The 25,441-nt window shown below is 46.2% G+C and overlaps 1 protein-coding gene across 7 annotated transcripts in view; it reads left to right on the forward strand.

Moving 5' to 3' along the window:
* EHF (ETS homologous factor) overlaps positions 1-25,441 on the forward strand; it is an 87,989-nt gene that overhangs the window by 14,212 nt on the left and 48,336 nt on the right. For 3 of the 7 annotated variants that reach the window (XM_019975641.2, XM_019975639.2, XM_019975640.2), the window contains exons 2-8: positions 7,932-8,031; positions 11,828-12,073; positions 14,515-14,577; positions 17,862-17,930; positions 18,050-18,118; positions 23,488-23,550; positions 25,244-25,439. In XM_019975641.2, coding sequence (XP_019831200.1) covers positions 7,935-8,031; positions 11,828-12,073; positions 14,515-14,577; positions 17,862-17,930; positions 18,050-18,118; positions 23,488-23,550; positions 25,244-25,439 — 803 coding nt within the window. In that variant the 5' untranslated portion in view covers positions 7,932-7,934. Of the gene's footprint in view, positions 1-7,931; positions 8,032-11,121; positions 11,406-11,827; positions 12,074-14,514; positions 14,578-17,861; positions 17,931-18,049; positions 18,119-23,487; positions 23,551-25,243; positions 25,440-25,441 lie in introns of those variants that run through there. The other 4 variants (XM_070804026.1, XM_019975642.2, XM_070804027.1 and 1 more) reach the window with 2 other exon arrangements.

A 25,441-nucleotide genomic window follows, 5' to 3' on the forward strand; every position in this document is an offset into this window, starting at 1 on the left:
TTGAATTCTCTGCTAGTTTCAGTTCTTTCAAAACTGTGTGAGCTTGAACAAGTGACACAACCTCTTGGAGCCGCAGATGAACCATCTGCTAAATGACATAATGCCTTACAGAGCAGTTGTGAGTATTGACTGAGATAATGGATTTAAAACTATGAGAAAAGAGGCAGCACATTTTAAATGTTCAATAAGCCCTAGCTACTATAGTATATAGCTACTATTAGTAGTAGCAGTACAGCACTTGGTCTTAGGTCTCAGTAGCCCCACCACAGAGCAAAAGGCACACCTTGCTCCAGATGAGCGAGCCCAAGCTGGGCTGTGTCTGTCTCTGCCGGCAGGTCCTCTCTGTGTGTTTAAGAGAGACCAGTGGAGCAGGGCTTGGCCTTGTTAGGAGTCCTGAGGCTGGGCAGAGCCTCCTGGGCTCTGGAAGGCCTGGCTCAGGTCCTTTGCCAAAGTTCCAAGGGCACCTCCTTCTGCTCACTTTTCTGTCCTTAACACGTCAAATCCCAGACCCCTTTTTTCTAGTAATTGATCAATTCGTGTGCTAAGGGACCCTGTAGGATAGAGATCCGCAGGCTGTCTTCCGCCAGGAGCTCCCATCTTAGACAGGCTGCTCGTCTGTGCACCCGCAAACCAGCCATGGTGTGTAGGAGCAAAATGCTGGGGCACTAACCCAGGGCCTACAGAGGTGTGCCCTCCCACTGCTGCTGGCAGCCTCAGGCAGCGTGTGTCTGGTGGCACGAAGGGGAGGAGGAAGTGGGTGGAGGGGCAGAGCACGGCTTCTGTGAGCAGAGGCTCAGAGATGCTGTCCATCGCTCAGCCTAATGGCGTGTCACCCAGCAGAGCAGGATGGGGCTGGGGAGCCCGAGTCCAGCCCTAGGCTAGAGTGTGCCAGCTCACTGGGACTGCTGAACATAATGTAGATGGTAGAAATTAGAAGCCTTGCTTGAAATTAACTTAACCCTCAATTTTCACCTTGGAGACTCAATGAAATAATAAGTCACAACACAACAAATAAAAGATAATAATAATTAGGGACTTCCCTCGTGGCTCAGATGGTCAAGAATCTGCCTGCAATTCAGGAGACTTGGGTTCAATCCCTGGGTCGGGGAGATCCCCTGGAGAAGGGAATGGCAATCTACTCCAGTATTCTTGCCTGGAGAATTCCATGGACAGAGGAGCCTGGCGGGCTACAGTCCATGGGGTTGCAAAGAGTCAGACACGACTGAGCGACTGACACTTATTAGCTTGTATTCACCAAGTACTTAATACGTGTATTATGATATGTGTAATATGTACCAAGCATTCTACTGGTATCACTTCATTTTGTCTTTCAACAACCATTTTCATATCATCCCCATTCTATCAATGAGGAAACTGAGACCCAAAGAAGTTGAATCACTTGTCCAAGTTGGCCTGGTTGGCAAAACCAGGCATTGAACCATGGCCATTTGACTGCATAGCCTGGTGCTTCCCACCATTGTACCATCCTGCCTCTGAAGAGTCTCCCTCAACCTTAAGAATATTGCCCAAGCCAACCAACACAGTTCAGAGAGAAGCTTCTGGGCAGACCCCATGGTGACAGCTAACATTTCCTGACATATTGTGTGAGAATTTTACAAACATTCTCATTTGATCCACACATCAACTCCATTTCTCCCACTTTTCATCATGGGGGAAAGTGAAACTTTAAACAGGATGGTACTTCCCCAGGGTCAACACAGCCTGCCAAGGAGCAGAATCAAGACTTCAATCCTCACCATCTGAGTCACCATGAGAACTGCCCTCCAGAAGCATAGCAACATTGGGCTGGGTTTGAAGCTCCTCACACCTTGAGTGTGTCCTTTCAACCCAGATGTTAATGAGATTCTGTCTCTGTGGCTGGTCTCACCCACTCCCATTTGAGCTGCTGCTGCTGCTAAGTCACTTCAGTTGTGTCTGACTCTGTGCGACCCCATAGTCGGCAACCCACCAGGCTGTCCTGTCCCTAGGATTTTCCAGGCAAGAACACTGGAGTGGATTGCCATTTCCTTCTCCAATGAATGAAAGTGAAAAGTGAAAGTGAAGTCGCTCAGTCGTGTCCGACTCCCAGCAACCCCATGGACTGCAGCCTACCAGGCTCCTCCATCCATGGAATTTTCCAGGCAAGAGTACTGGAGTGGGGTGCCATTGCCTTCTGAGTAACAGTTAAAATGTGAGACTCTTAAACTTTAGGGTCAGGCTAGGTGTTCTGCTGGCCCCCTCCCCAATCCATTGCTCTTCCCTGTGCATGGTGGTCAAGCTGGTGCTGGAAGGGAATCCACCCTTGAGGAAGGTCTGGTAGGGTGGGTACAGACGTACTGGGATGTCTCTATATGTGGGTGGCCCAGAAGTAGTCTGAGTCTGTAGCAACTTAGGGCCCTGTGGGTGCTTGTGTTTAATCCCAAGGGGCCCCTTAACCAAGTGGGGAATAAAGAGTGATTCTGGCCACCCCAGCACAGCACAGTGCCGCCTCTCTGCCAAATTGAATTTGGATTGGCCAAACCCTAGTGGCCCAGGGAGTTGCTGCCTAGGATAGAAGAGTGTCCGACTGCAAGGCTGGCACGAGGGACCATCTGCTGTCATTGATTGGATCCCACCCATGGTTCCTCCTCTTGAAATAAAGAGCAGACTTCTGTCATCCAAAGTGTCAGTCTTAGAATTGTGGTGCAAAGGGTGACATGTGGAGGAATCAGTGAAGAGAATGCAGATGGAAAAACCTTGTATATCTCAGTGCATTTCGATATTTCAGTTTGAATTAAAACTTACTTTTTTCTTTTTTTGATGGGCATTTTTCAATACCCCAAGTAACAATTTATGCTGTGTTCCCAGAATACATACTATGTGAGAATAGACAAAGGGGGGTCCAATAGTCAGTGCGTTTTCATAAACTTCCACCTGGGAGGCACTTACCGCGTATGGGTATGATGAGGCATTGTGCCAGGGGCCCCATGGTCCTGAATCTCCTTCAGTCCTCCAGCAAGCCTAGGTGGCAGTTTCCCAGGACAGGATATAGCAGCTCAGAAAGGCTAGTCCAAAGTCGCCACACCAGCAAGAGCAAAATCTGAGCTGTTGTTTCCACAGGCTCTGATTTGATGGGTGCTCATGACTAGGCGTGATCTGGCTCCGGGGCTTTTTTCCCAGGGTTGGTGCATGAATGCTGCTAGAATCTAGTGGGAAGAGGCTAGGGATACAGCTAGGCATCCTGTAGTGTGCGAGATAGCCCTCCCAGCAAGTACCATCCTGGACCAAAATGCCAGTCACGCCAAGGCTGAGAAACTACTTTTCACCCTAGAATTCTCTCTCTAGCTTGAAATGGGGTGAAGCGGATCCTTTTCCAGCTTGCTTTTAGCTCAAAGGGTGGAACTGTTTTTCCTTAGGCTCTGAATTTACTGCTTCCAATCTTGGAAGAAGTAAAATGTGTTAGAGAAATATCTTGAAAACTGATGTTTAAGAAAAGGAAAAGAAACATTTTGAAAGAGCGTGTGTGCTGGTACTGTACACTGTCCTGTGCTTAGTAGCTCAGTTGTGTCCCACTCTTTGTGACCCCATGGACACTAGCCCACCAGGCTCCTCTGTCCATGGGATTCTCCAGGCAAGAATACTGGAGTGAGTTGCCATGCTGTTCTCCAGGGAATCTTCCTGACTCAGGGATTGAACCCAGGCCTCCCACATTGCAGGTGGATTCTTTACCATCTGAGCCACCAGGGAAGCCCAGGGATCTTTAACTTCATAGCATTACTTATCCTTCCAAATAGCCCTTAAGCTTGGAGGACATCCACGGTCCCCTGACTCCCTCTTTGGAATCAGTAAAGATGTTGAGCTCGGAAGGAGTAACACACTCAAGGTCACATAGCTCAAATACAAAGATGGGGGGTCTGGGTTCCAACCTAGCCCTCAAAGTCTCCAAAGTCTCAACCTCCCATAATTGATACTTTTTTTTTAAAGAAAATAATAAAAGTTATGCTGAAGGTAAAGTAAAAAGATTAACGAGAAGCATTCTGCTGCTGCTGCTAAGTCACTTCAGTCGTGTCCGACTTTGTGCGACCCCATAGACGGCAGCCCACCAGGCTCCCCCGTCCCTGGGATTCTCCAGGCAAGAACACTGGAGTGGGTTGCCATTTCCTTCTCCAATGAGAAGCATTAAATACTTCTAAATTAAAAGGATTGCTTTTCATACTCCATCAGGTAATCACCTGGGCTTCCCTGGTAGCTCGGCTGGTAAAGAATCTGCCTGAGATGCAGGAGAACCCAGTTCAATTCCTGGGTCAGGAAGTTTCCCTGGAGAAGGGATAGGCTACCCACTCCAGTATTCTTGGGCTTCCCTGGTGGCTCAGACAGTAAAGGATCCACGTGAACTGTGGGAGACCTGGGTTTGATCCCTGGGTTGGGAATTCCGAGCCGCTGGAGGAGGGCATGACAACCCACTCCAGTATTCTTACCTGGATCCCATGGACAGAGGAGCCTGGCAGACTACAGTCCACGGGTCACAAAAAGTTGGATACACAACTGAGCAACTAAGCACAGCAGAAGGTAATCACCATGTACCATGGAAAATCTACATTTGTATATGGGAGTGTGGGTGAGTTGGTTATGATAATGCTTTTTCTTTCTTTCTTTCTTTTTTTTTTTTTTACCATTCTCAAGGCACATTTATTATCTATTATCTCATTTGATCTTCTCAACAATCTTGTGAGGCTGTTGGGGGGCAAATGTCCTTATTTCACACTTGAAAAGCTGGTTCTCCAAGGGATTAGAACTTGGTGAAAGGCCTTCAGCCGTGCTGGCCCCAGGGGCCTTCCGTGCCCACCCTGAGGGCATGGTCCCTGCCGCCCCAAGCTGGGTTGAGAACACTGACCTTCTCTCCTCAGCAGCCTGGGTGAGCTCAGTGAACTCTGACTCACTAAGGAATAAGCCACATAAACTCTTTTATGGGTGCTAACCATTTACTGGGCCCCGTAAAAAAGGGCCCCTCGTTGTGCTGGCTGCTTTCCCTTGGAAAGGGGGTGCCAGCAGGGAGTGCGCTCAGCCTCCTGGGGGCCCAGATGGCAATGGGGCAGCTGTGACCTTGTAATCCTCAGGACTTCTCTCTGGCTGAGAGTAGTTCTGGATGCCTCATGGTGAGGAATGATGTCCGCCTGGAGGATTGGGGCTTGTGGGGCATTTAGTCATAAGAGGAAGTCTGGCCCATGTGTTCCCGCGACATTTATTGAATTCTTAGTACCTGCTGAGCTTTCTGTGTGCACAAGCTCATTTGATGCCCACAGCCCTTTGAGTTTGGGTTGTTCCCATTTTACAAGCGGGGAAAGTGAGGATCAGAAAGATTCAGGTTGGACAGACTTGAACTTGTTTCAAGGTCACCCACGGGGAACAGGAGAACTAGGATCTGAGCCCACCTCTCCCCAACTCCAAAGCTGGGTGCTCGGTCCTCACCCTACTCTTCCTTCTAGATTTTGGGGAATTGGTGAAGAGAAGCCCTGAGCCAGCCGGCTGAGGAAGTAGGTCATAGTTGGCCCCAGCAGATCTGACTTCCACTGAAATAGCCACTTTGAAACAGCCCTGCAGGCAAACCCTTGTGAAAGAATTTCAGGGAAGCCTCCCCTGCACACCCAACCCTACCCCCAGCCTGGAGGGCACACGGACTGGGTTCTGAGCTTCAGCCCTTTCAGGGTTAAACAGTAACCTTTCTACTGCTTGTAGTTGAGCAAATGCTGGCAAGGAACAAGCCTAGCCTTGAGCAAACAGGAGCTGGTGCCATGCCCTCTCCCTCTCCCAGCCAACCCTCTGGGGACCTGGAAGATTTCTTTTGCCTTCAAGTCCCCCATCTGATTTCTTAGCTTAGGGCTATTGCTCTAGAAAGCTCAATGGGAAAAGAAAAGAAAGTTTGACTTGGGTTGGTTTTCTCTGAGAGTGAGAATCCAAGACATTTCTGGAAATGAACTTCAAAAGCAATTTACTAGCTCTTCAATTTCTGCCCGGGGAAACTGAGGCCCACGGTTACTTCTGGTTCAGGTAGTCCATAGGCATAGTGCCCCTCCTCATCATAACATACCTGCTATGCAGTTATGTCCTATTTGGTGCCAAGTGCTCGAGGTATGGAGACTAACTTAAGCCCCAACCAATACATACGGTGGGTACAATGGTCTGTATTTTACATAAAAGGAAACAGGTTCAGAGAGGCTAATAACTTGTTTGACTTAGTACAAACCAGCTAAGAACTTAGCTGGTATTAAGTGGTGGAACTTGGGATAAACTCCAGCTCTTTCTGATGTCGAAACTCATCTCTATGGCATCACCTCATAAAACTCAGCTCTGCTACCTCTCCTCCTGGTGGTCTGTTACAGAGCTCATCATTGCCACCCCATCTTGCCCTCTCCTACCTTCTACTCAGGCTGGATTCAGGCCTAATTATTTGCCGAACAACCAGGATGATGATGTTAATGATCATCATAAATGTTTCTGTTTAGCCTAATTCAACTCTTAATCACTGCTCTACTCCCTGTTCCTAGAACTGTGCCCAACCCATTGCAAGGCTAATAAATATCTGTTGAATGAATGAATACATGAATGAATTTTTATGTCTTTTCCAGACCCCTTTTCTCCCCTCTTAAGCCCTACATTGACCTAAAAGAGCAGTAGTTAAATTAGAGGAAGGGGTTTTGAGAGAGTGGAATGGCTCTGGTTGGGCAATTTCCATCCTGGGGATGTTGGTGACACATGAAGATGCAAGTTTTCACCCAAACAGGCAGAGAATTTTCCATGATCTTCTACTGTAATTCTAGCTTCTCCCCAGTCCAACATTTAGAAAGAGCAAGTTACCCTTAGAGGTCCCGGGTAAGGCTCAGTCACCTTCTGGAAACAGGCTGTTTATCCTTTGAATGACTGAATGCACTTCTGAGGCTTTGAGTCTGGCATGAGGGTAAGAACATTGTAAGTGCTGGAGGACCGAGGTGAATATTTCTAAAACATAAAATTTTCATACAGTTCAAAAAAATCCAAAAACAGGCTCACTGAAGAAAGGCTCTTCTCCTTGATCCTTTACTGAGAAAATGAGCCTCATACTGAGAAAGTCCCGTTCAGGTCAGCTGTGAAGCCTGCAGTATCCTCCAGGTGGATGGCATCATCGACTCAATGGACATGAGTTTGAGCAAACTCCGGGAGATGGTGAAGGACAGGGAGGCCTGGTATGCTGCAGTCTGTGGCGTTGCAGAGAGTCAGATATTGACTGAGGGTGACAACTAAAAGGAAAGGGAATGTGAGGATGAACTTTTTACCGAGAAGGAAGGGTCAGTGTCTTGTTGGAGAAACCCGTTGATTTATAACCTTATCACAGAGCTAAGTGCTTGAAAAGCTCTAGGTCAAATATGGCTGAGGTCCCCCGAGACCAGCCCATCTCTTGGCAGATATCCTCACCGAGGAAATTTACTGGATGCTGAGGTGTGGGCTGCTCAGGTGTGTCAGAACTCGTACATGTCTGATTTCAAGTCAGGGTTCCCACACAGGTGCTGGGTCTGTTCTGCTACCCATTTGGGATTTTACCGAATGGCAATTCCACTTTAAACAAAATCTCTCTGACATTTTCACTTTTGTAAAAAAAAAAAAAAAGTTGGCCGCTAGCCAGACTCACCCGGTGAGCAGGTATTACATTTCCTCCTGTTTCATTCCCGATCAGAGATTATTCATTTATGAATGGGTGGCTGTAAAAACTTGCCTCATGCATATGAAAATTGAACCTGGAAATTTTTAATTGCCAGTCAGTTTTGCTTTTGCTGAAAGGGCTGTGGCAACATGCTTGGCAGGCAGTGGACGGGAGGACACGTTCTTTCTTCCTTCCTAAATTTGCTCTATGATCCATACTCTGAAATGACGTTTGTCCCAGAGGCACTGACGGAACGGCCTTTTTGATCCCCTTACAGATCATGATTCTGGAAGGAAGTGGTGTAATGAATCTCAACCCCAGCAACAATCTTCTCCACCAGCAGCCGACCTGGACAGACAGCTACTCCACGTGCAATGGTAAGGGAGCTACGCATGTCCCTCCTCATGCAGCTTCTTCCAGCTTCTTCCTTTGCTCTGATTAGACTTCATTCCCCAACTTCATGAAGTATACAGGGGGTGTGGGAGCCAGGAGGCCTGTGGGAAATACAGGGGATGTGGGAGCTGGGGGGACTGGAGAAAACTCTTCAAGCAGGAGATCCCCACAGGTCCTCGGAGCCCCAGCCAGAAGCCCACTCGAGATATTCCATGGTTTCCTCTCAATATTCAAAGTTCCAGGTTGGCAAGCTGACAGAGAGGGTGAGAGAAGAGCTACCCCAAAGTAAGGCCATTTGAATAGTGCTGGCTGGGATATGAAGATGGATAGGAGAGAAAACTCTGTGTGTGTGTGTTTGTGTGTGTGTCTATGTGTCACGTAGAAGCATGGACATTAAGGAGAAGAGAGTTAGAGCAGCTTCATCCTTCTGTTTCATCTTCCAGTGACTTCCCTCTGTAAGGGGCGGGTAGATTTGTTAGGAGACCATGTGCCTGCCTGTGGCGCTTTAATCTAAGATTGGTGGATTAGAAGAGGGAGGGCTTAGTCTGGCGCCTACAGAGGGTGGATCCAGCCCATGGCTTACTGTAGAAGCCAGGCTGAATACAGTGGTTGCTAATCAGCGCCGTGCACCTCGTTGTGAAGGCAGTCAGCTGGGGCAAACTCCTTTGCGCTGAACCACAGTGGGCCTTCTCCCACCTGCTGCTCTTGCTTCCCTTGAACCACATGGAAGTGGCTCTTGGTGAACAATGTCTGGGAGGCAGGAGTGGGATGCTAATGCAAGGGTTGCATTCTCCAAGAAGCAGCCCATTCCTGGGCAGCTTCACCTTTCAATTTGGAATCCCCAGACACACAGCGTGGAAAACAGGAAGGGGAGACCTTCTCTTATTTGATCATTTATCCTCCTGAACTGCTGTCTTTTCTGGGCATGAGCTTCCCTGTGGGGACCTTGAAGGATAATTCTAAACAGGGAACAGTTCTTCAGGGTGGAAAGTCTTTTGCATCCCAAGCCCTTGGACTCTCCATTATGGCAGCATTCCTCTTGTTTGCTGCGCAGGGTGTAGAATCCATTCATCACTGTTACATTCTCACTTCCAGAAGCTCCTGGTCTTGATTGATGGGACTGGGGAGACCAGTTGAATGCCAGAGAGGAGCTGAACTCATAGGCTTTTCAATGCTTCTCCCCAAACTTCTGGAGGCTACTGGGGAGTCTGCTCCATTCAACTTCAGACAAAATTCTCTGGTTCTGCCAAGTTCTAATAGGCTGCACTATCAGGAACCCTCCTCTCTTCTGAATCATGTGACATTGAAAGAAGAAAGTACTGTGGGCCTGGTGTGGGGTTATTGAGAGTTGTTGTCTCTTGTTTGCAAACTCAGAGTTGCACAATTAGCAAAACAATTAATTTAAAAATAAAAGAACAGAGACTTGGGGGAGCTGCACAAAATATAGCCCACTCTTCAACAGCTGTATTGGTTGGTGAGACACCAAAAAAAAAGTGGGAGAAATGAGAGACATCCCATTTAGGCTCAGTCTGTTAGTATATTTGGGAATATTTCTATGTATTTAAATTTGGGGACTAGATTCCTCCAATCCTTATAGCTTCCCCCTTCACTGTTGGCTTCCCCTTTAGGACACCAGCTGAGGGTTCAGGCCTGCTTTTGTGTGGTTATGAGATATGAGGCGTATGGCACCTAATGTGAGCGGCAGGTATGACCCAGGACAGTATCTCTGTGGCCACGTCATCTTGACCTCCTGCTCTCAGCAATCCTTAAGTCTGCGAGCAGTGGATGAAGTCCAAGAGGGTGAGCAAAAACGGGAGTGGGTTGGAAGCATTCACCCTTCAGCTTCTCTTCTGGGAGTGTTGAGGGCCAGGCTGTGGGTATTATGGGGGATCAGACCTTTTGGAGCTCTGTATCTCCTTGCCACGCAAACTGTGTCCACTGACAAACATCATCATCATCCCCATTCCTGGGACACTCACCAGGAATGCAGAATCTCAGGCCTCACCCCAAGTCTATGGAATCAGAATCTGCATTTGAACAACATTCCCTGGTGATTCATAATCGCTTTAGAGTTTAGAGAAGTACTGATCTGGCAGGACCTTGAAGAAAAAGTTAGGGACTATTTTCTTGCGCTACATTTTCCTTTATTGGTCCATCCTTGAGTTGGTGGGAATATCTGTGTGTCATGCTCAGTTAGATTTCTCCTTCTTCAGCTTGGTGGGCTATAATAGGGTCTCCTCCTTGTCCCTACCCCTCACCTCTTCCAAAAGAGTGCTCCCTCCCTTGGTCCCTGCTTTAGAAGGGATTGTAAGAGCTCTCAGTCTGGTCACATGCCAACAGGAGCTGGCTCTTTCTTCTTCATCCCTTCAGGACTCTGGGTTGATTTAGTGATGCTCTCTTAAGTGAGTATGAGAGTCACATACATAGATGGTTAGTCCATAGTGAGCTCAATAATATTTATTGGCTTGGAGGAACTCCTCTTCTTCACTGGTACTTGAATTAGCCATCTTGTGAATGGATCTCATAGGCTCTTCCAGGTTCCAATGTTATTTCTTCTTCAACAATAAATTTACTGAAGAAATGGAGAGAAAGTACCTATAATGGCAAAATCTCTAAGTAGTTTTTATGGGACATACAAGGATGGGTAAGATGGATATGCTGCTGCTGCTGCTGCTAAGTCGCTTCAGTCATGTCCGACTCTGTGCGACCCCATAGACAGCAGCCCAACAGGCTCCCCTGTCCCTGGGATTCTCCATGCAAGAACACTGGAGTGGGTTGCCATTTCCTTCTCCAATGCATGAAAGTGAAAAGTGAAAGTGAAGTCGCTAAATTGAGCATACAGTTTACAAAGAAGAATAGGACTGTAAAGACCCATCAAAAAAGGCAAAACAGGACAGAAGTCATGAGGAGAAATGGGAAGTATGTTTCCTGGAGATTTAAAGACAGCAGCCCTCAGCAGTTGGTCGGGGGAGTCTCTGATGGCTTTATGGGTGGTCGGAGTCAGTGAGTTGGGCAGGAATTCAATAGGGAGCCACAGGTAGACCTCAAACTGTCCTAAAGGACAATATAGAAAAAAGGCAAAGGGTCACTTGAGGAATAGTGAAGAGCCTCAGTGCCTGGCTTGGAAGTTTTGGACCTAATTTCACTGGATAAAGGGAAGTTGCTGAAGGTAACTGGGTAGGGAAGTGACGTCATAGTGGTTGTAATAACCAGTACTGGGCAGGGGACATCAGCATAGCGAGCAGATGAATCATCTGGACCACTCTGGGGAGAAACAAAGGCATCATAAAGAAGAGAACCTGAGTCTCAGGCTTCTGGTTGAAAATGATTTGAATTGGGGGTATATGTGTGTATATAGGTGTGTGTGAGAGAGAGAGGGAAAAAAAAAAAAAAAAAACAAAACATGGGAACTATGTGGGTGTGGGCAGGAAGCCAATACATTGCTGAAACTGTAGCAATGCATTAGCTCTCATGGTACTTTGTGGGAGATGGGGAAGAAGCTCATGATCTCAGAGTGTTTTAAGTCTTGTGTCCTTATCCAGAGCCCAGGGGTGAGTATATAAGGAACAACAGGAAGATGTAGGGAGGCTGAATGACTGGCTCCTACCACAACTAGGGAAGGAATTGCATTTCCCAGAGCCTCCTCTCCAAATCCAACCTCTGCTGATGCGTGCATACCTTGGCTGTGATCCCTGTGACTTCTGGCGGTGCACCTTCCTGTCTGGGATCATGCTCAGAAACAAACACGGCTCACTCACAGGGCTGCCTCCTCTTTTGCAGTTTCCAGTGGGTTTTTCGGAGGCCAGTGGCATGAAATCCATCCTCAGTACTGGACCAAGTACCAGGTGTGGGAGTGGCTCCAGCATCTCCTGGACACCAACCAGCTGGATGCCAGCTGCATCCCTTTCCAGGAGTTTGACGTCAACGGCGAGCACCTCTGCAGCATGAGTCTGCAGGAGTTCACCCGGGCGGCAGGGACGGCCGGGCAGCTTCTTTACAGCAACCTGCAGCATCTCAAGTGGAATGGTGACTCTCTTTCACTCTCTCTACCCTGTTGGGAGCCAGCTGGGAAGGGCAGAGACTCCACGACTGGCAGGGTTCCTGTTTAGGGACATCTGAGGATGGTCTTACCTCCAAATGACTGTTTCCCAAGACAGGGAAGTAGAAGGGAGGTGAGAGGGGATAGGCTTGAAGCCTAGGGTACAAGGTGTGCCAAATCCCATACAAATCTAGGGTAATGTAATTCTCTCCTTATGGTTAATTTCCAAGGAGACAAGGGTTAGCTGGGTAGTTACAGAATACTTGGTGCTCTCAGAAAACCACTTCTTTCTCTTACAAATGGGGTTTGATTGTTTCATTCCCAATCACTTGCTGGTTAAGATCGCCATGGCTATTTTAAAAAATATTTCTATACTTAGGTTCTTACAATGAGACGTAAGTATGGTAAAAAAAAAAAAAAGGTGAAATTACTTCTAGTTTGTTTTGGGGGAGGAGAGAAAGCTTATGTTATTACAACAGATTCTTAAAAGGTCCTAAATGAAAAAGGGTTAGAACAAATGGTCTGGACAGGTTTGGTATGTTTCTGCAGTTTCTGGGATTGGGGCTATACTACAGCCCCAGATGTCTCTTCTGACGCTCCACCCAGCGCATAGACAGGAAGCATTCAAAGGCTATCCATCAGTGATATTTGATTCACACATGCATGCATGCTACACTGGCTTGGAAGGCTTGGTAGGGGAGACAACTATCTTGCAGAATGCCCTTGACACTGGCCTGAAGTTCTTATGATAATGGTTATTTAAAAAACTAGCTTCTCTGAGAACCCTTTTGGGAAGCAGTGATGTGTATGAATAGTGGGCTAGCCTATCTACTTTGGAGCAGGCACATCTATCCAAGCAGAACCTGTGTTTGGACATGGAGCTGGGGCTGTGGGAAGCATGAGCTCCAGGGCTATGGACCAGATTCAGATCCCTACAGCTGCCATCAACACTGAAGAGACCCAATGTCTGGCCACTGAGCTGGCAGCATGGTGGCCGTTTGAGATGACCTCATTCAGCTCTGGGGCACTCCCTGCTTCCCGCCCACCTCAGAGGTGGTTGCTCATTTTTCTTTTACTAGAACCAAACCAAACAAGGCTCTAAAAATAACATCCAGGAGTCTTCAGAAAGAGCAGACTTATACTTGAAGAATTAAAAATATTTACCTCCCCACCTCCAATTAAATCCACTCCTTTAAAGCTTTGCTCTGATTGAAGCTTAAGACAGGGAGGCGTGGGATGGGATGTGGTCACCCTTGACTTCCCAGCTCTGGCCTTCCATCTTTGGCCTTCCATGACTTGTCTGGTCCCACTGTGTACAGCCGGTGCCTCTGACTGCCTCCTGGCCAGATTTCTCACCTTGTTTTTGTCATTTGCCTTTTTGTAAACGTTCTACTAACTTACATTTATTGAGTATTTACTTATACAAGGACTCCAAGTGAATAGATTCATTTGGTGACCTTATGAGAAAATAAACATCACAGCCATTTGATAGGGGAAGTTTTCATCTGGGAAAACTGAAGGTCAGAGACGTTAAAGCGTGACCTCTGCTCCTGAGATATTTGTAATCTGGCTGGGGAGGACAAACATACAAAGAGAATTTACATGTATATATGTGCTTTAATGGGGCTTTCCAAGTGGTGCTAGTTTGTAAAGAACCCTCCTGCTAATGCAGGAGACATTAGAGACATGTGTTCGATCCCTGCATCAGGAAGATCCCCTGGAGAAGGGAATGGCAGACTACTCCAGTATTCTTGCCTGGAGAATCCCATGGACAGAGGAGCCTGGCGGGCTACAATCCATAGGGCTGGACACATCTGAAGCTACTTTGCACACACGCATGCATGTGCTTTTATATATGATACATCTGAAGAGAAGTTGTAAGGCATACGTAAGAGAAGAATCACTGCACGTATCTAGACGTGCCTCACAGATCAGATCTAACCAAAAGGAGTTACATTTAAGATCAGAAAAGGATTAAGATGGCTTTGTGTTTTGTTTGCATTTTGTGTCAGATCTTAGTATGGGAAAGCACCTTAGAGGCTATCTAATGACTTTATCTAGTTTAATCCCCTAAATTTACAGTTGAGGAAACCAAGACCGAGAAAGCTGAAGTGACTTGCAGCTATTAGTGGAGAAACTGGGCTTCTAACATCTAAACTTCTAGTTCCCTTATACTGGATGTCTTCTCTTTGAAAGGCTAAATAATTCCATTTGAGGTGGGTGCCCCAGCTACTGATTTTCTGGGCCAAGGACCCCAGGCTTGAGATTACAGATGCAGAGAGGGAAGCCCCCTCTCAGAAGCAAAGGGTAATGATCAGGCAGTGGGCTTAGCAGAAACTCTTGCATGAAGCCAGCTTTGTCCTTAGCCAAGCAACACATTTTGGCTCCATGTGGGCCCACTCTGACTTTCCCAATCTGCCCTTCACAGGCCAGTGCAGCAGTGACCTGTTCCAGTCCACGCACAACGTCATTGTCAAAACTGAACAAACCGGTGAGTCGTGGTAGATAAAGGGAGCCAACGTGGGAAGCAAAGGTCTGGGGAACACAAGTTGGGAGGGAGTGTGAGGGAGAGTGTGGGAGCAGGATGGAGCCGGTGTTCGGGCAGGAAATCCAGGGATGCCTCTTCCCTGGCTGTCTCCAATGGGCCACCCACCCTGCCACAAATCTCATTCCTTGTCCTTGGGACCATGACCGCCAACTCTTTCTGACTTCTAGACTGGTGGTGAGCCTAATTCCTCCCACACGTCTCTGCTTCCCGTGGTTGGTCAGGGGCGCATCCAGGCTCTGATCCAGGAGCCCAGAAAAATGCAGAGTCTAAGTGGGCATCCTCCTCACTGCAGAGAGTCAGGGGGTTGGACTTGGCCAAGTCAGGAGAAGCAAGAGGAGAGAAGAGGAAGCATCAGTGTCTCCTCTCCCTCTTCTCCCTTGAAAGGAGTGTGTTTCATCAAGAAGAGGAAGCACCGGCCTGGGTGTCGTAGTTACTCTATGACAGACAACAACAGGTGTACGAGGTAACCCAGCAAGGAGAGAAGGTGTTACCCCAAGAGGCTGGGCTTGAGGAGAGATTGGGGACCTTGGAGTTTCTGTAAGGATGTCCAAGCAGCTGTGGAACCAACTCCTGCTTTAAGAGCATTTTCAGACAAAAGCTGATGTTCTGAGCTCCGAGTAGAGTTTGCGGCCCCAGAGCCATTACTTTCATTTTGTACTCCTCCTTCTGCCCGATCATCCCTCCTTTCTCTGTCCTGAACTCTCTCTCCTGGGGACTTTCTGTCTCCCCACCTCCCCTCCAGGGGACCTGCAGAGAACAGTAACTACCTCCAGAAGTTGTATCCCAGAGCCTGGTATCAATCAGAGTTTTCTGGCATATTGCCCTTCTATGACCTCTTAGTCTAGAGAACTCTGCAAGTCGCCCAAGTCCACAGGAACTGCCCCCGCCCCAGGGTCCCTCCCCATGCCCACATCAGCGAGAATATGGGCCACATGGGCCAACCACAGTCGGCCACAGGCCTCCCTGAGGCTTGCGTGCCAGTCACCAAGGACAGAATTTGACCTGGGGTGATTTGTGAGTCACTAGGGGCAGAAACTGGCCCCATGCAGTTATTTACTCTTGTATAAGGGGGCTGGTCTACCATTATTAAAGAAAAAACAATAGCTGCTAAGCATGTTAATTAGGTTTTCCAGCCCTGCCCTTCCCCCTCCACCCCCCCTCTCCACACCACCCCAGAGACCAGGGGTTGAGTTACCCTGATGGTTTGTGCTTTATGGGCCTGACTGCCTTAGAGGCAGGAATAGAACTTGGCCAAGAGGATGGTGCCCCCTCACCTCTAACCCCCGCTATTGACCAGAGAGATAGCCCCAGTGCAAGAGCCAGGAGGTGGTACCAGAGAGGTCCCAAGTACTTGACAATTCCTCCTCGACCATCCAGACATTCTTGTGGTGCCAGTTCAGGAAAGCTGAGCTGAAGGGTGGGGAAGAAGGTGCACCCTGGGAGGAGGGGAGAGGAGGCTCATGCAGGGGCCAACACCCCCAAACCTCTTTTGGTTCAGTTTGTTTTCAGAGACAACAACAGGTGTACGAGGCAACCCAATGAGGAGAGAGGGTGTAACCCCAGGAGACTGGGCTTGGGGTGCCCAAGCACGTAGCTATTAGTTCAAATACCAGCTAAATCCCTATGTCGTAAACAAGAGGACTTAGCCAGTGAGTCAGGTTTTACACCATTTATGCTATAAAAACAAAATGAAATTCGGCCAGTGGCTTACCACCCCAGCCCTGAAATTCAGATGCTGGGCAGGAGGGAGCTGAGGGCATCTCCATCTGTGAGGAGGGGAGAGCAGGAAGTTCCTGGTGAGGATGAGGTGACAGCTCCTGCCAGATTGCTCAGCTCTTGCCCGGCCAGGAAAAAAAGAGATCTTCTGTTGGAGATCAGCCCAGATGTGGGGGGTGTGTAGGAGTTGGGCTGCTTTTGGGGTAGGTGGAGGGGAGTTTCCTTCGAGTCTGAAATCTAAAGAGTCAAGAGATGTGCTTATCCAGTACTCTGAAGAAAGAAAGAACTTCTTTTCCAAGATGAGGCAATGAAGCCCTACTCTTTTTTTTTTTTTTAACTTTTTATTTGGTATTGGGACAGAGCCGATGAACCATGTGATAGTTTCAGGTGGACAGTGAAGGGACTCGGCCACACATACATATGTGTCCCTTCTCTCCCAGACCCTATTTCCATCCAGGCTGCAACGCAACACTGAGCAGAGTTCCATGCGCTATACAATAAGTCCCTGTTAACTACCCATTTTAAATACAGCAATGTGTACATGACCTTCCCAAACTCTCTAACTATCCCATCCACTCCTGGCAACTATAAATTCATTTTCTAAGTTTGTGAGTCTCTTTCTGTTTTGTAAACTCATTTCAGATTCCACATATAAGGGATGTCATACGGCATTTCTCCTTCTCTGTCTGCCTTACTTCACTCAGTATGACACTCTCTAGGACCATCTGTGTCGCTGCAAGGGGCACTATTTCATTCTTTTCAATGGCTGAGTAATAGTCCATTGTATATATGTACTGCATCTTCTTTATCCATTCTAATGAGGTTCTACTCTTAAAATCTGTTTATTTGATTCGGTTACAATCTCCTCGTCTTCTCTTCAGTTTTATTTTGAAAATTTTATGTCCACCCCTTAAGACTATTGGAGATGTCCTGGAGGGAGGGAGCTGTCACCCAACTTAAGAGTTTCACTCTGGATTTTAGCAATAAAGATTCTATGATAAGACTGAGCAGATTTTTTATGAAAGAAACATAATTAATTCTCCCAGGAAGATATTATTTGGAAAAGATGCTCATTCATCATGAAACTTTTTGTCCTTACCATTTTTTTAAACTAGTATAAAAGTATTCCGGTGACAGTACAGTAGAATGTATGACAATGCCAGGCCCCTGAGCTCCCCCACCCCCACGTGCAGACTGGAAACATCCCCAGGAAAGCACTGGTCTAGGAGGGGATCCCACTGTTGCAACTGCTCTCATGTCCCTCAAAATGCAACAGGTGTAGAACACCTGGATGAGGCTGTAACAAAGTCCATCTCCCCCAGGGCGCTGGAAGAAAAACTGGGCTAACATTATTGTAAATCAATACGTGACTGAAGTAGAATCTGATCTCTTCTCTCTGAAAGCCACCTTCTTGTCCCACACCTTTTTGATAAAGAACAGTGAGTAAAAACAGGCAAACTCCCCACTTGGGGAAGGTGACTGCTGACATTTCCATTTTCTGTCCTTTGTAGACCCTTCCATCATGAACACCTGGAAAGAAGAAAACTATTTATACGACACCAACTATGGTAGCACAGTAGGTAACTAACTCCCCAGCACTTAAGACCCCCTTTACATTCTGATTCTGTTTTTCTCAAAGCCAAAACTTTATGTTGTAAGGAGGGGGATCTTAATGTCCCTTATGTTTTCACTGCCACAGATTTGCTGGACAGCAAAACTTTCTGCCGGGCCCAGATCTCCATGACAACCACTGGTCACCTTCCCATTGGTAAGTTGTCCTGACACCCAAGGCTGAGTGTACCTCATACAAGCGCTTACTGAGAATTAACGAGAATTACCAATGTTATACATTTCCAGCTTTGCTGGGGTCCTTCCCAGTGAAGGTCTGGGAAAGGTTTATAAAATAACTGCTTTTGAGACCATATTTATCTATTGAAAATGATCATCAAAGATGCCTCTAGAAAAAGTGTTTTCCTCCTGTGAATCCAAATCACTCTCTTGTGACAAGAAAAACCCTCTTTTCAATAAAAACTTGCTTTTGTGAAATCATGTGATAAAATTATTAAGTGGGTATATTAGGGGAGAAGGCTCTATTTAATTTTCAACAAGCTGTCTTTGGCTTTAGAAAAAGAATGTCTCACAGTGGAATCCAGAAGTCAGTGAACTTAGGAAGATGGTCTCTGGGTTGAAGGTGCAGGAAAACTTCTGCACCTTCACTGAAAACTGAAGTGAGTTTCACTTCTGCTGAAAACTTCTAGAACCTTGGGAATCATGGGTCAGTTTTAAAGTCTGTGCTTGAAGGCTCATCAGGACTCTCTAATCAGTCAGACCACATGCACATTATGAGTTATGTTCATATTAGTTGTGTTCGAGATTGGATGTGTCTGGAGGCTATCCGTGACTCAGTCAAAGTCAAAATGAGTGAGAGGGTTGGTCTGTTGGGAGTCTGGGAGAGGGGCTTTCAGATTATTACTCTTCATCCACTTACAAATAGATCCATTGGTAGGAATGAGCGCACTGGGAAGGTGAAGAGATGGTTTCATGCCAACTCTTGATCTCATTGCAAACTTGTGGCTCTGTCTGGCTCTGTAAAATAGAGCTTAGACCTGTTACAAGTGACTCTATCTTTTCCTGGAACTTAATTTGGGGCAGCTTCAGAACTGGGATTTAAAAAGAGTGTTTGTGAAAGGCAAGAGTCAAACAACAACCCCTTCTCTCTCTCTCTCTCTCTTTTTTTTTTTTTTTGGCTTTTGTTGAGTGTGTTTTTGAGAACTGAAAAAACGAAAGCTTTCAGTTTGAGGTTTTGTTCAGTTCAAGCCCCTTGAATGAGACAGGGCTGGGAGCCAGGGTAAGTGCTTCTGGAATCGAGGTGAAGAGCGAAGGTTGATTCATTTTTTGATTTCCCCCTCCGGAGCCCCGGTGGCCCATCCCATTGTCTGTCACTCTAAATATCTGCTGAAATTAGGGAACTAGATCAAACACTGGAAGCGTTCTGTGGTGGATTTGCCATTCTGGAGGAATTGAGCCAGTCAGGGTAAAATTTTGTTGTCACTCAGTTAAGACTAAGGTTTTCAGAACTGAAGAGACCACCCTCATCACCCTCTGACTTCCTGCCATGCTTCCTAAGGTACTGATCCCATGTCCTGAGTCTTTGGCTTAGGGCAGAAGATTGCAACTAAGAATGAACTTAAACCAGCCACTTCCCGAGCCTCAGGGGTAGTTAGATCTCGAGGCACCGGGGGAACCAAGAGCAGTCCTCACAGCTCTGCTGCCCTCACGCCGGGTGACCCGGCTCTCTTTTGCATCCTGACTTACCTGCTAGAATCTCAGAATCAATAGGGACCGATGTCTGTTTTCATGTTTGTGGGCTTCCCTGGTGGCTCGGGGATAAAGAATTCACCTGCAGTGCAGGAGGTGGAGGAGACATGAGTTTGATCCCTGGGTGGGGAAGATCCCGTGGAGGTAACGGGGAACTCACTGCCTTCTGAGTTCACTTACTCAACTTTTGAATAGTCCTTAAAATGAGCTTTATAAATCTACTCTCCTTCACATCCCTTCATTTTTAAAAAAAAATTTTTTTTAAGTTGATATGTTGTATTTTCATTTTTATTCAGTTCAAGAAATTTCCTTTCTTTTTTTCTGATATTGGTCATGTGGGGATCTTACTTCCCTGACCAGGAATTGAACCCATGCCCCCTGCAGTGGAAGTACAGAGACATAACCACTGAACCGCCAGGGAAGTCCCTTCATTGATTCTTAATCTCTTTATCCTGGATTCCTATCCTGAAATTGTAACAGGCTGAAAAAAGAGATAAGCCATTCAGGAGCTCTATCAGAATGATCACTTAATCAATTCAGTGTCTGGGTTGGTAAATTCTTTGGGGTAACAAGCCCTCCAGGTAGAATAGTTAATTACAGCCTTGTAAGGATCAATCCCTTTCAGAATAGTTTAGTCTCTACTCAATGGGACCAGGACCCCCTCACCCTGCCGCAACCCCCGAGCCCTGCCCCAAAGACCTGTCATTCGTCCGAGTCTTCAAATTTCCAGCTCCCATGAAATGGAGGGCAGTTAAGTATCTTTATGTGTTTTAATGCAAGTTACAAGCCACACTGAGGCGAGGCCACACATAAACTGATGCCCTCACTGATAAACACAGGTGGGGAAGCGGCCGTGTTTTGATTTCTCTGTCATCTGCTCATTTCATAAAATGGCTGCCGCCAGTGTTCCTGATCTGCCCGATAGTCCTCAAGCCAATCATGCCAACGCAGGCTTGATGTGTTTATTCACCGACTCGCTGAGCCTAGAGCGAGGGTGGCATGGTCTATTATAACACTGAAATTTGTATATCCCGTAAAGAAATGGCTCACAGCTGAATCATATGCAAATGTTTCTAATCTTTGCTTCTTGCGAAGCAACTTAGCTGAAGTCATGCTCTGGAGCTCTTCATAAACTTGTGCCTTGGTGCTGCCCCGGTCCAGACTGGACCTTGGCCTGAGGTGCCTGGAAGCAGAGCAGGAGAAAACCAAGCTGGACAACTTCCTCAGAGCAAACTATTATTTTATAAGGATGAGTCACTTAACCACACGGCTAACTTCAAAGGTTCTGACTTTTATTTGAGGGCCAGGGGAAGAGCCAGGGGGAGAGGCCATCATATTAAGGTGAAGTTTCAGATCAAAAGACTTTAGTGCTGAGGCAGGTGGGTGATTCTACAGCTTGCCCCCCACACACTGGGGACTAGAAGAGGCTGGAAGAAATTCGAGTTTTTTTGCCTGTGGCTGCATATTCTTCCATACGATGATGGTCACATTTCTATTGAGGGCTTTCTTTTTGGCTGAAGTTCTTCCTTAAGATGGATGGAAGTCTAGCTTGGGTAAATGGTTGACATCTTAAAGAGAACATTTCCTCTTGGTGTAGCTGGTCTGGGGGTTCTTAATCTGGAATCCATGGACAGCTAAATGACCCACAAACTCCTGAAACTGTTACAGAATTTCATGAGTGTACACACACATATGTGCCTTTTTCTGGGGAGAGGGTCCAAGGTTTCCAGTTTATTCATAAAGTACTTCAATCTCCCAAAGTAATTGATTCTTGCATTACATGTGCTTGCAACCCCTAAGTAAGGATTGAGGCCAATAAGCTGAGAGACACTTACACTTGGGTTTTTCTGACTTCAACCCTGGCTCTGAAATAATGGCCCTGCACCACTCCTGGATGCCATTTGAAAATAAGCTTTGCTTGTGGCCTGCTGGGTAAATGCCACTCTTTGTCTACAGAACAACGTGGCCCTGTCAGAGTGATGCATCACTTGGAAACCGGGGTGGGTGCCAACCTGTCGCAATATTGTCACATCCTGATGGGATGTCGCAACCTCACTGCGAAACCTACAGAGAGAGAGAGTGGAGTCTCCTTGCATTTTCTGTGAATTTGTTTTTCCAGGTTTCAGAGAAATCTGAGTCAGGTGCAAACCCTCCTGCTGACATTGTTGTAGTGGGGAGGGAGTCGGGGGTGAGTGGAGGGTGGCGGTGCATTTAACCACCAGAAAAAGAGGTTTCTCTTCTAACCAGATCTTATTAAAACTCTTTCATCCATCGCACCACGACTTTCAAGCTGCTGGGAGCTCTGAGTTGTGACAGTCTGGGTACTCAGATAGGTGAATGTGTCTATGCACGTTGGGAAATACAGAATCATCAAATTGGAATGACTTCTCCCCACTGACTAGAGTGTTGCAGAACTGAACCTGATTCTTGGCAGGGAAGGCATTTATGAAATCTGTTATGTGGCACCATCTTTGTAAATGGCATAGAATAGTGCTTATGAGTAAAACCTCTGGATCCTGCTAGCACTTTCCTCATAGGGTTATTGTGTGAATCACATAAGGTGCTTCATGTAAAGTACTGATCACAGTGCCTGGTACATAGTAAGTGCTAAAGAAACAAGAGTTAGTCTTTACCATTTTCATTAGGATCTAATGATGTTCAAACCTTATTGAACAATGGACCACTCTTGACAATCTCGAATGCTTGGATCCTCTTCCTTTGCCAGCAGTGTCGGTCTGATGAAAATGCTCTTGAAAGCCACACGTGGGTCAGCAAACCCTAAGTGAGGGAACTCTGATGTAATGCCCACAGAAGAGATGTGATATACTGGTCCAATTTCTTATCGGGATTGGCTACCACTTACAAGCAGCTCTGTATTCAAGTTGGCAGATTTTTGATGGTGGGATTTTTTTTTTTGGTAAGATCTGCTTTAGTTCTCCTGATACTGGACATGCCCACTGACACAAACACACACACACACACACACACACAGAGGCATACACACAGACACACACACACTGCTAAGTCATTTAGTTTTCTTTTTAACAAGTTTTATTTCACAAATTTGCCTCTGTAATTTTCTCTTGTTGATAATCTCAAGGGTCACCATAATGAGTCATTTGTTAAACTAATTTGTGTTTCCACAGTCCACTGTGGCTCTCTGTGCTGAGCTCAGGCCAGTCAATGGCACCTTTGTCTGGCTGATTAAAATGTAACTTTGCATGCCAAAAAAGGCACTCCTTTGGCTTAAAAGTCATCTTTCTTTGTTTTAAATGTTTACATTTTGGTATTTCATTAAAAAAAAAAAAAAACTGATGACATAAATCCTTCAATGGCTTCTTATCTCTCACAGAATAAAAACTAAAATCCTCATAATATCCTATCAGGCCTTAGTGATCTGAACGCCACTGTTTCCCCTCTGCCCCTTGCTCACAGCCACACTGGCTTCCTTCTATTCTGTGCACATCAGCCTCAGGGTCTTTGAACTTCCTATTCTCAGGCACAGCAGGTTCTTCCACAAGTTCTCTGTGTGACTGTCTCCCTCACACCCTTCTGGTCCCCTTATCAGTTCTTCTGTGACCACCCTATATTTAATTGCGAATTATTCCCATTCCCACATGTCTACCCTTTTTTGCTTATCCTGAAATGTTTTCTCTGGAGCACTTATCATCTCTGCTCTGTTTTGATCATGACGAACTACATGAGCAGTGCCAGGCATGTAGTAGGTGTTTAATAAATCCTGATGAAATGAATGGACGAATGGAGATGACAATTGCAGGAAGCAGGGAAATGAAGCAGTTCTCGTTGTCTTCTCTTTAGCAGAGTCACCTGATACGAAAAAGGAGCAAGACCACCCGACCAAGCCCCACACCAAAAAGCACAGTAAGTTGGCTGGCTTTCAGTTGCCTCCTGGCCGTTCCTTTCGTTCAAGTGGAGGGTTGCTGGAGGCCACCAGTTTTAAGGCAAACACTGCCTCTTCCTGCTGCCTGCATTTCTTCACCTCAGACTGGGTGGGGTGTGAAAAGAGAGGCATCACTTGCTGGCCAAGCAACCCCTCTGCAGTGGTTTCTCAAAGTAGAATTTCAATGGATATTTCCTCCTCACTCTGTTCTATTTGTTCTAACACTGAGACCTCTGTGAATGGGAACTTCTTACAGGCATGCGGTGGGCTATCTCCCTTTCTACAGAAAATAAAAAAAAAAAAGGGATGGGGTGAGGAGAAAGGTGGGAAGAAACAGCTGAGGTATATTCTTTTTTTCTTTTGCTGAATGTTGGCTTCTTTCTTTTGTTGAGTTACTGTTCCAAGAAATATTGTTTATTCTTAAGCATCAGCAGTGCTTTTGTGGAGCTATATTTCCCCCAATAATAAAATCTTATGAAAGTGTATGAAATACCAGAGATGTGGAGTTGATGGGGAAAAGAGATCGAGGTGGTATAATCTGGAAATTGTAGTGGTTGGACATCTTTGCTATCTGCTACTCCACGTCATCCTGAAGGACTGAAGGAACACAGCCTCGCTAATTGGGGCTTGGGGAGGGAGTTGTGTGTCACAAATCCAATGGGGACAGAATTGAATTTGGTTGCTAATGTCATTACAGTTGCTGTTTTATTTTCAGATTGACTCCCTCAACCCCCGTGAGACCCCACCGCAATATATTCTAGGCCTAGGAGTTCTAGAACCCTGTGCATTTGGCTGACACACAATTGTTGGGTTGCAGCCGTCAAATTGGTTGAGGTCCTATTAATAAATAAAAGCGGTTGAGCATTGTTCTCCTGGGAAGTAACAAGTTGAAATGAGTCCCCAGCAATCTGTCAACCATATTTTGAAGGTACTCCCACTAGCCTAGGTGATCTAGGACTGATTTTTTACATTTGTTTTTTTTATTGAAATTGATTTACAATGTTGTGTTAATTTCTGCTGTACAGCAAGGTGATTCAGTTATACATATATATGTATGTATACACACACATTCTTTTTTATTATTTTATTTACTTTTTACCAGAGGATATTGCTTTATAATATTGTGGTGGTCTCTGCTGTACATCAACAGGAATCAGTCATATCTATATCTATATATATATATCCCCTCCCTCTGCATCCTTTTTAAAAATATTTTTTCCATTGTGGTTTATTTATAGGATATCGAATATAGGTCCCCGTCCCATACAGTAGGACCTTGTTGTTTATTCACTTTATCTATAACAGCTTACATCTGCTAACCCCAACCTCCCACTCCATCCATCCCCAACCCCTTCCCCTTGACAACCACAAATCTGTTCTCTAGGTAAGACCTATTCTTTTGTCTTGGCTTTGCCGCTAATTTGCTTGTGTGACTTTGGTCAAGTCAGTTAAGTTCTCCATGCTTCAGCTTTCTGACTTGTAAAATTAAAAAATTCTGCTAGTTCATTCTTAAATACTCAGTACTGGAGATGCTGTGACATGGTGTCATAGGTGGGTAGCAAGCTATTGAGTATTTCTTACTTGATGGAAGATGTTTCAACTCTAGGCTTCCTCGAGCTGTTCTTCGCTGTGACTTAAGCTGTGAATAAACTCTTCTTTTCCACTTGGCCTCAGATCCGAGAGGGACTCACTTATGGGAATTCATCCGCGACATCCTGCTAAACCCAGACAAGAATCCAGGGTTAATCAAGTGGGAAGACCGGTCTGAGGGCATCTTCAGGTTCTTGAAATCAGAGGCTGTGGCCCAGCTATGGGGGAAAAAGAAAAACAACAGCAGCATGACCTACGAAAAACTCAGCCGAGCCATGAGGT

Source organism: Bos indicus, chromosome 15 (genome assembly GCF_029378745.1).
Source record: "Bos indicus isolate NIAB-ARS_2022 breed Sahiwal x Tharparkar chromosome 15, NIAB-ARS_B.indTharparkar_mat_pri_1.0, whole genome shotgun sequence".
In the NCBI taxonomy this organism is placed as follows: domain Eukaryota; kingdom Metazoa; phylum Chordata; class Mammalia; order Artiodactyla; family Bovidae; genus Bos; species Bos indicus.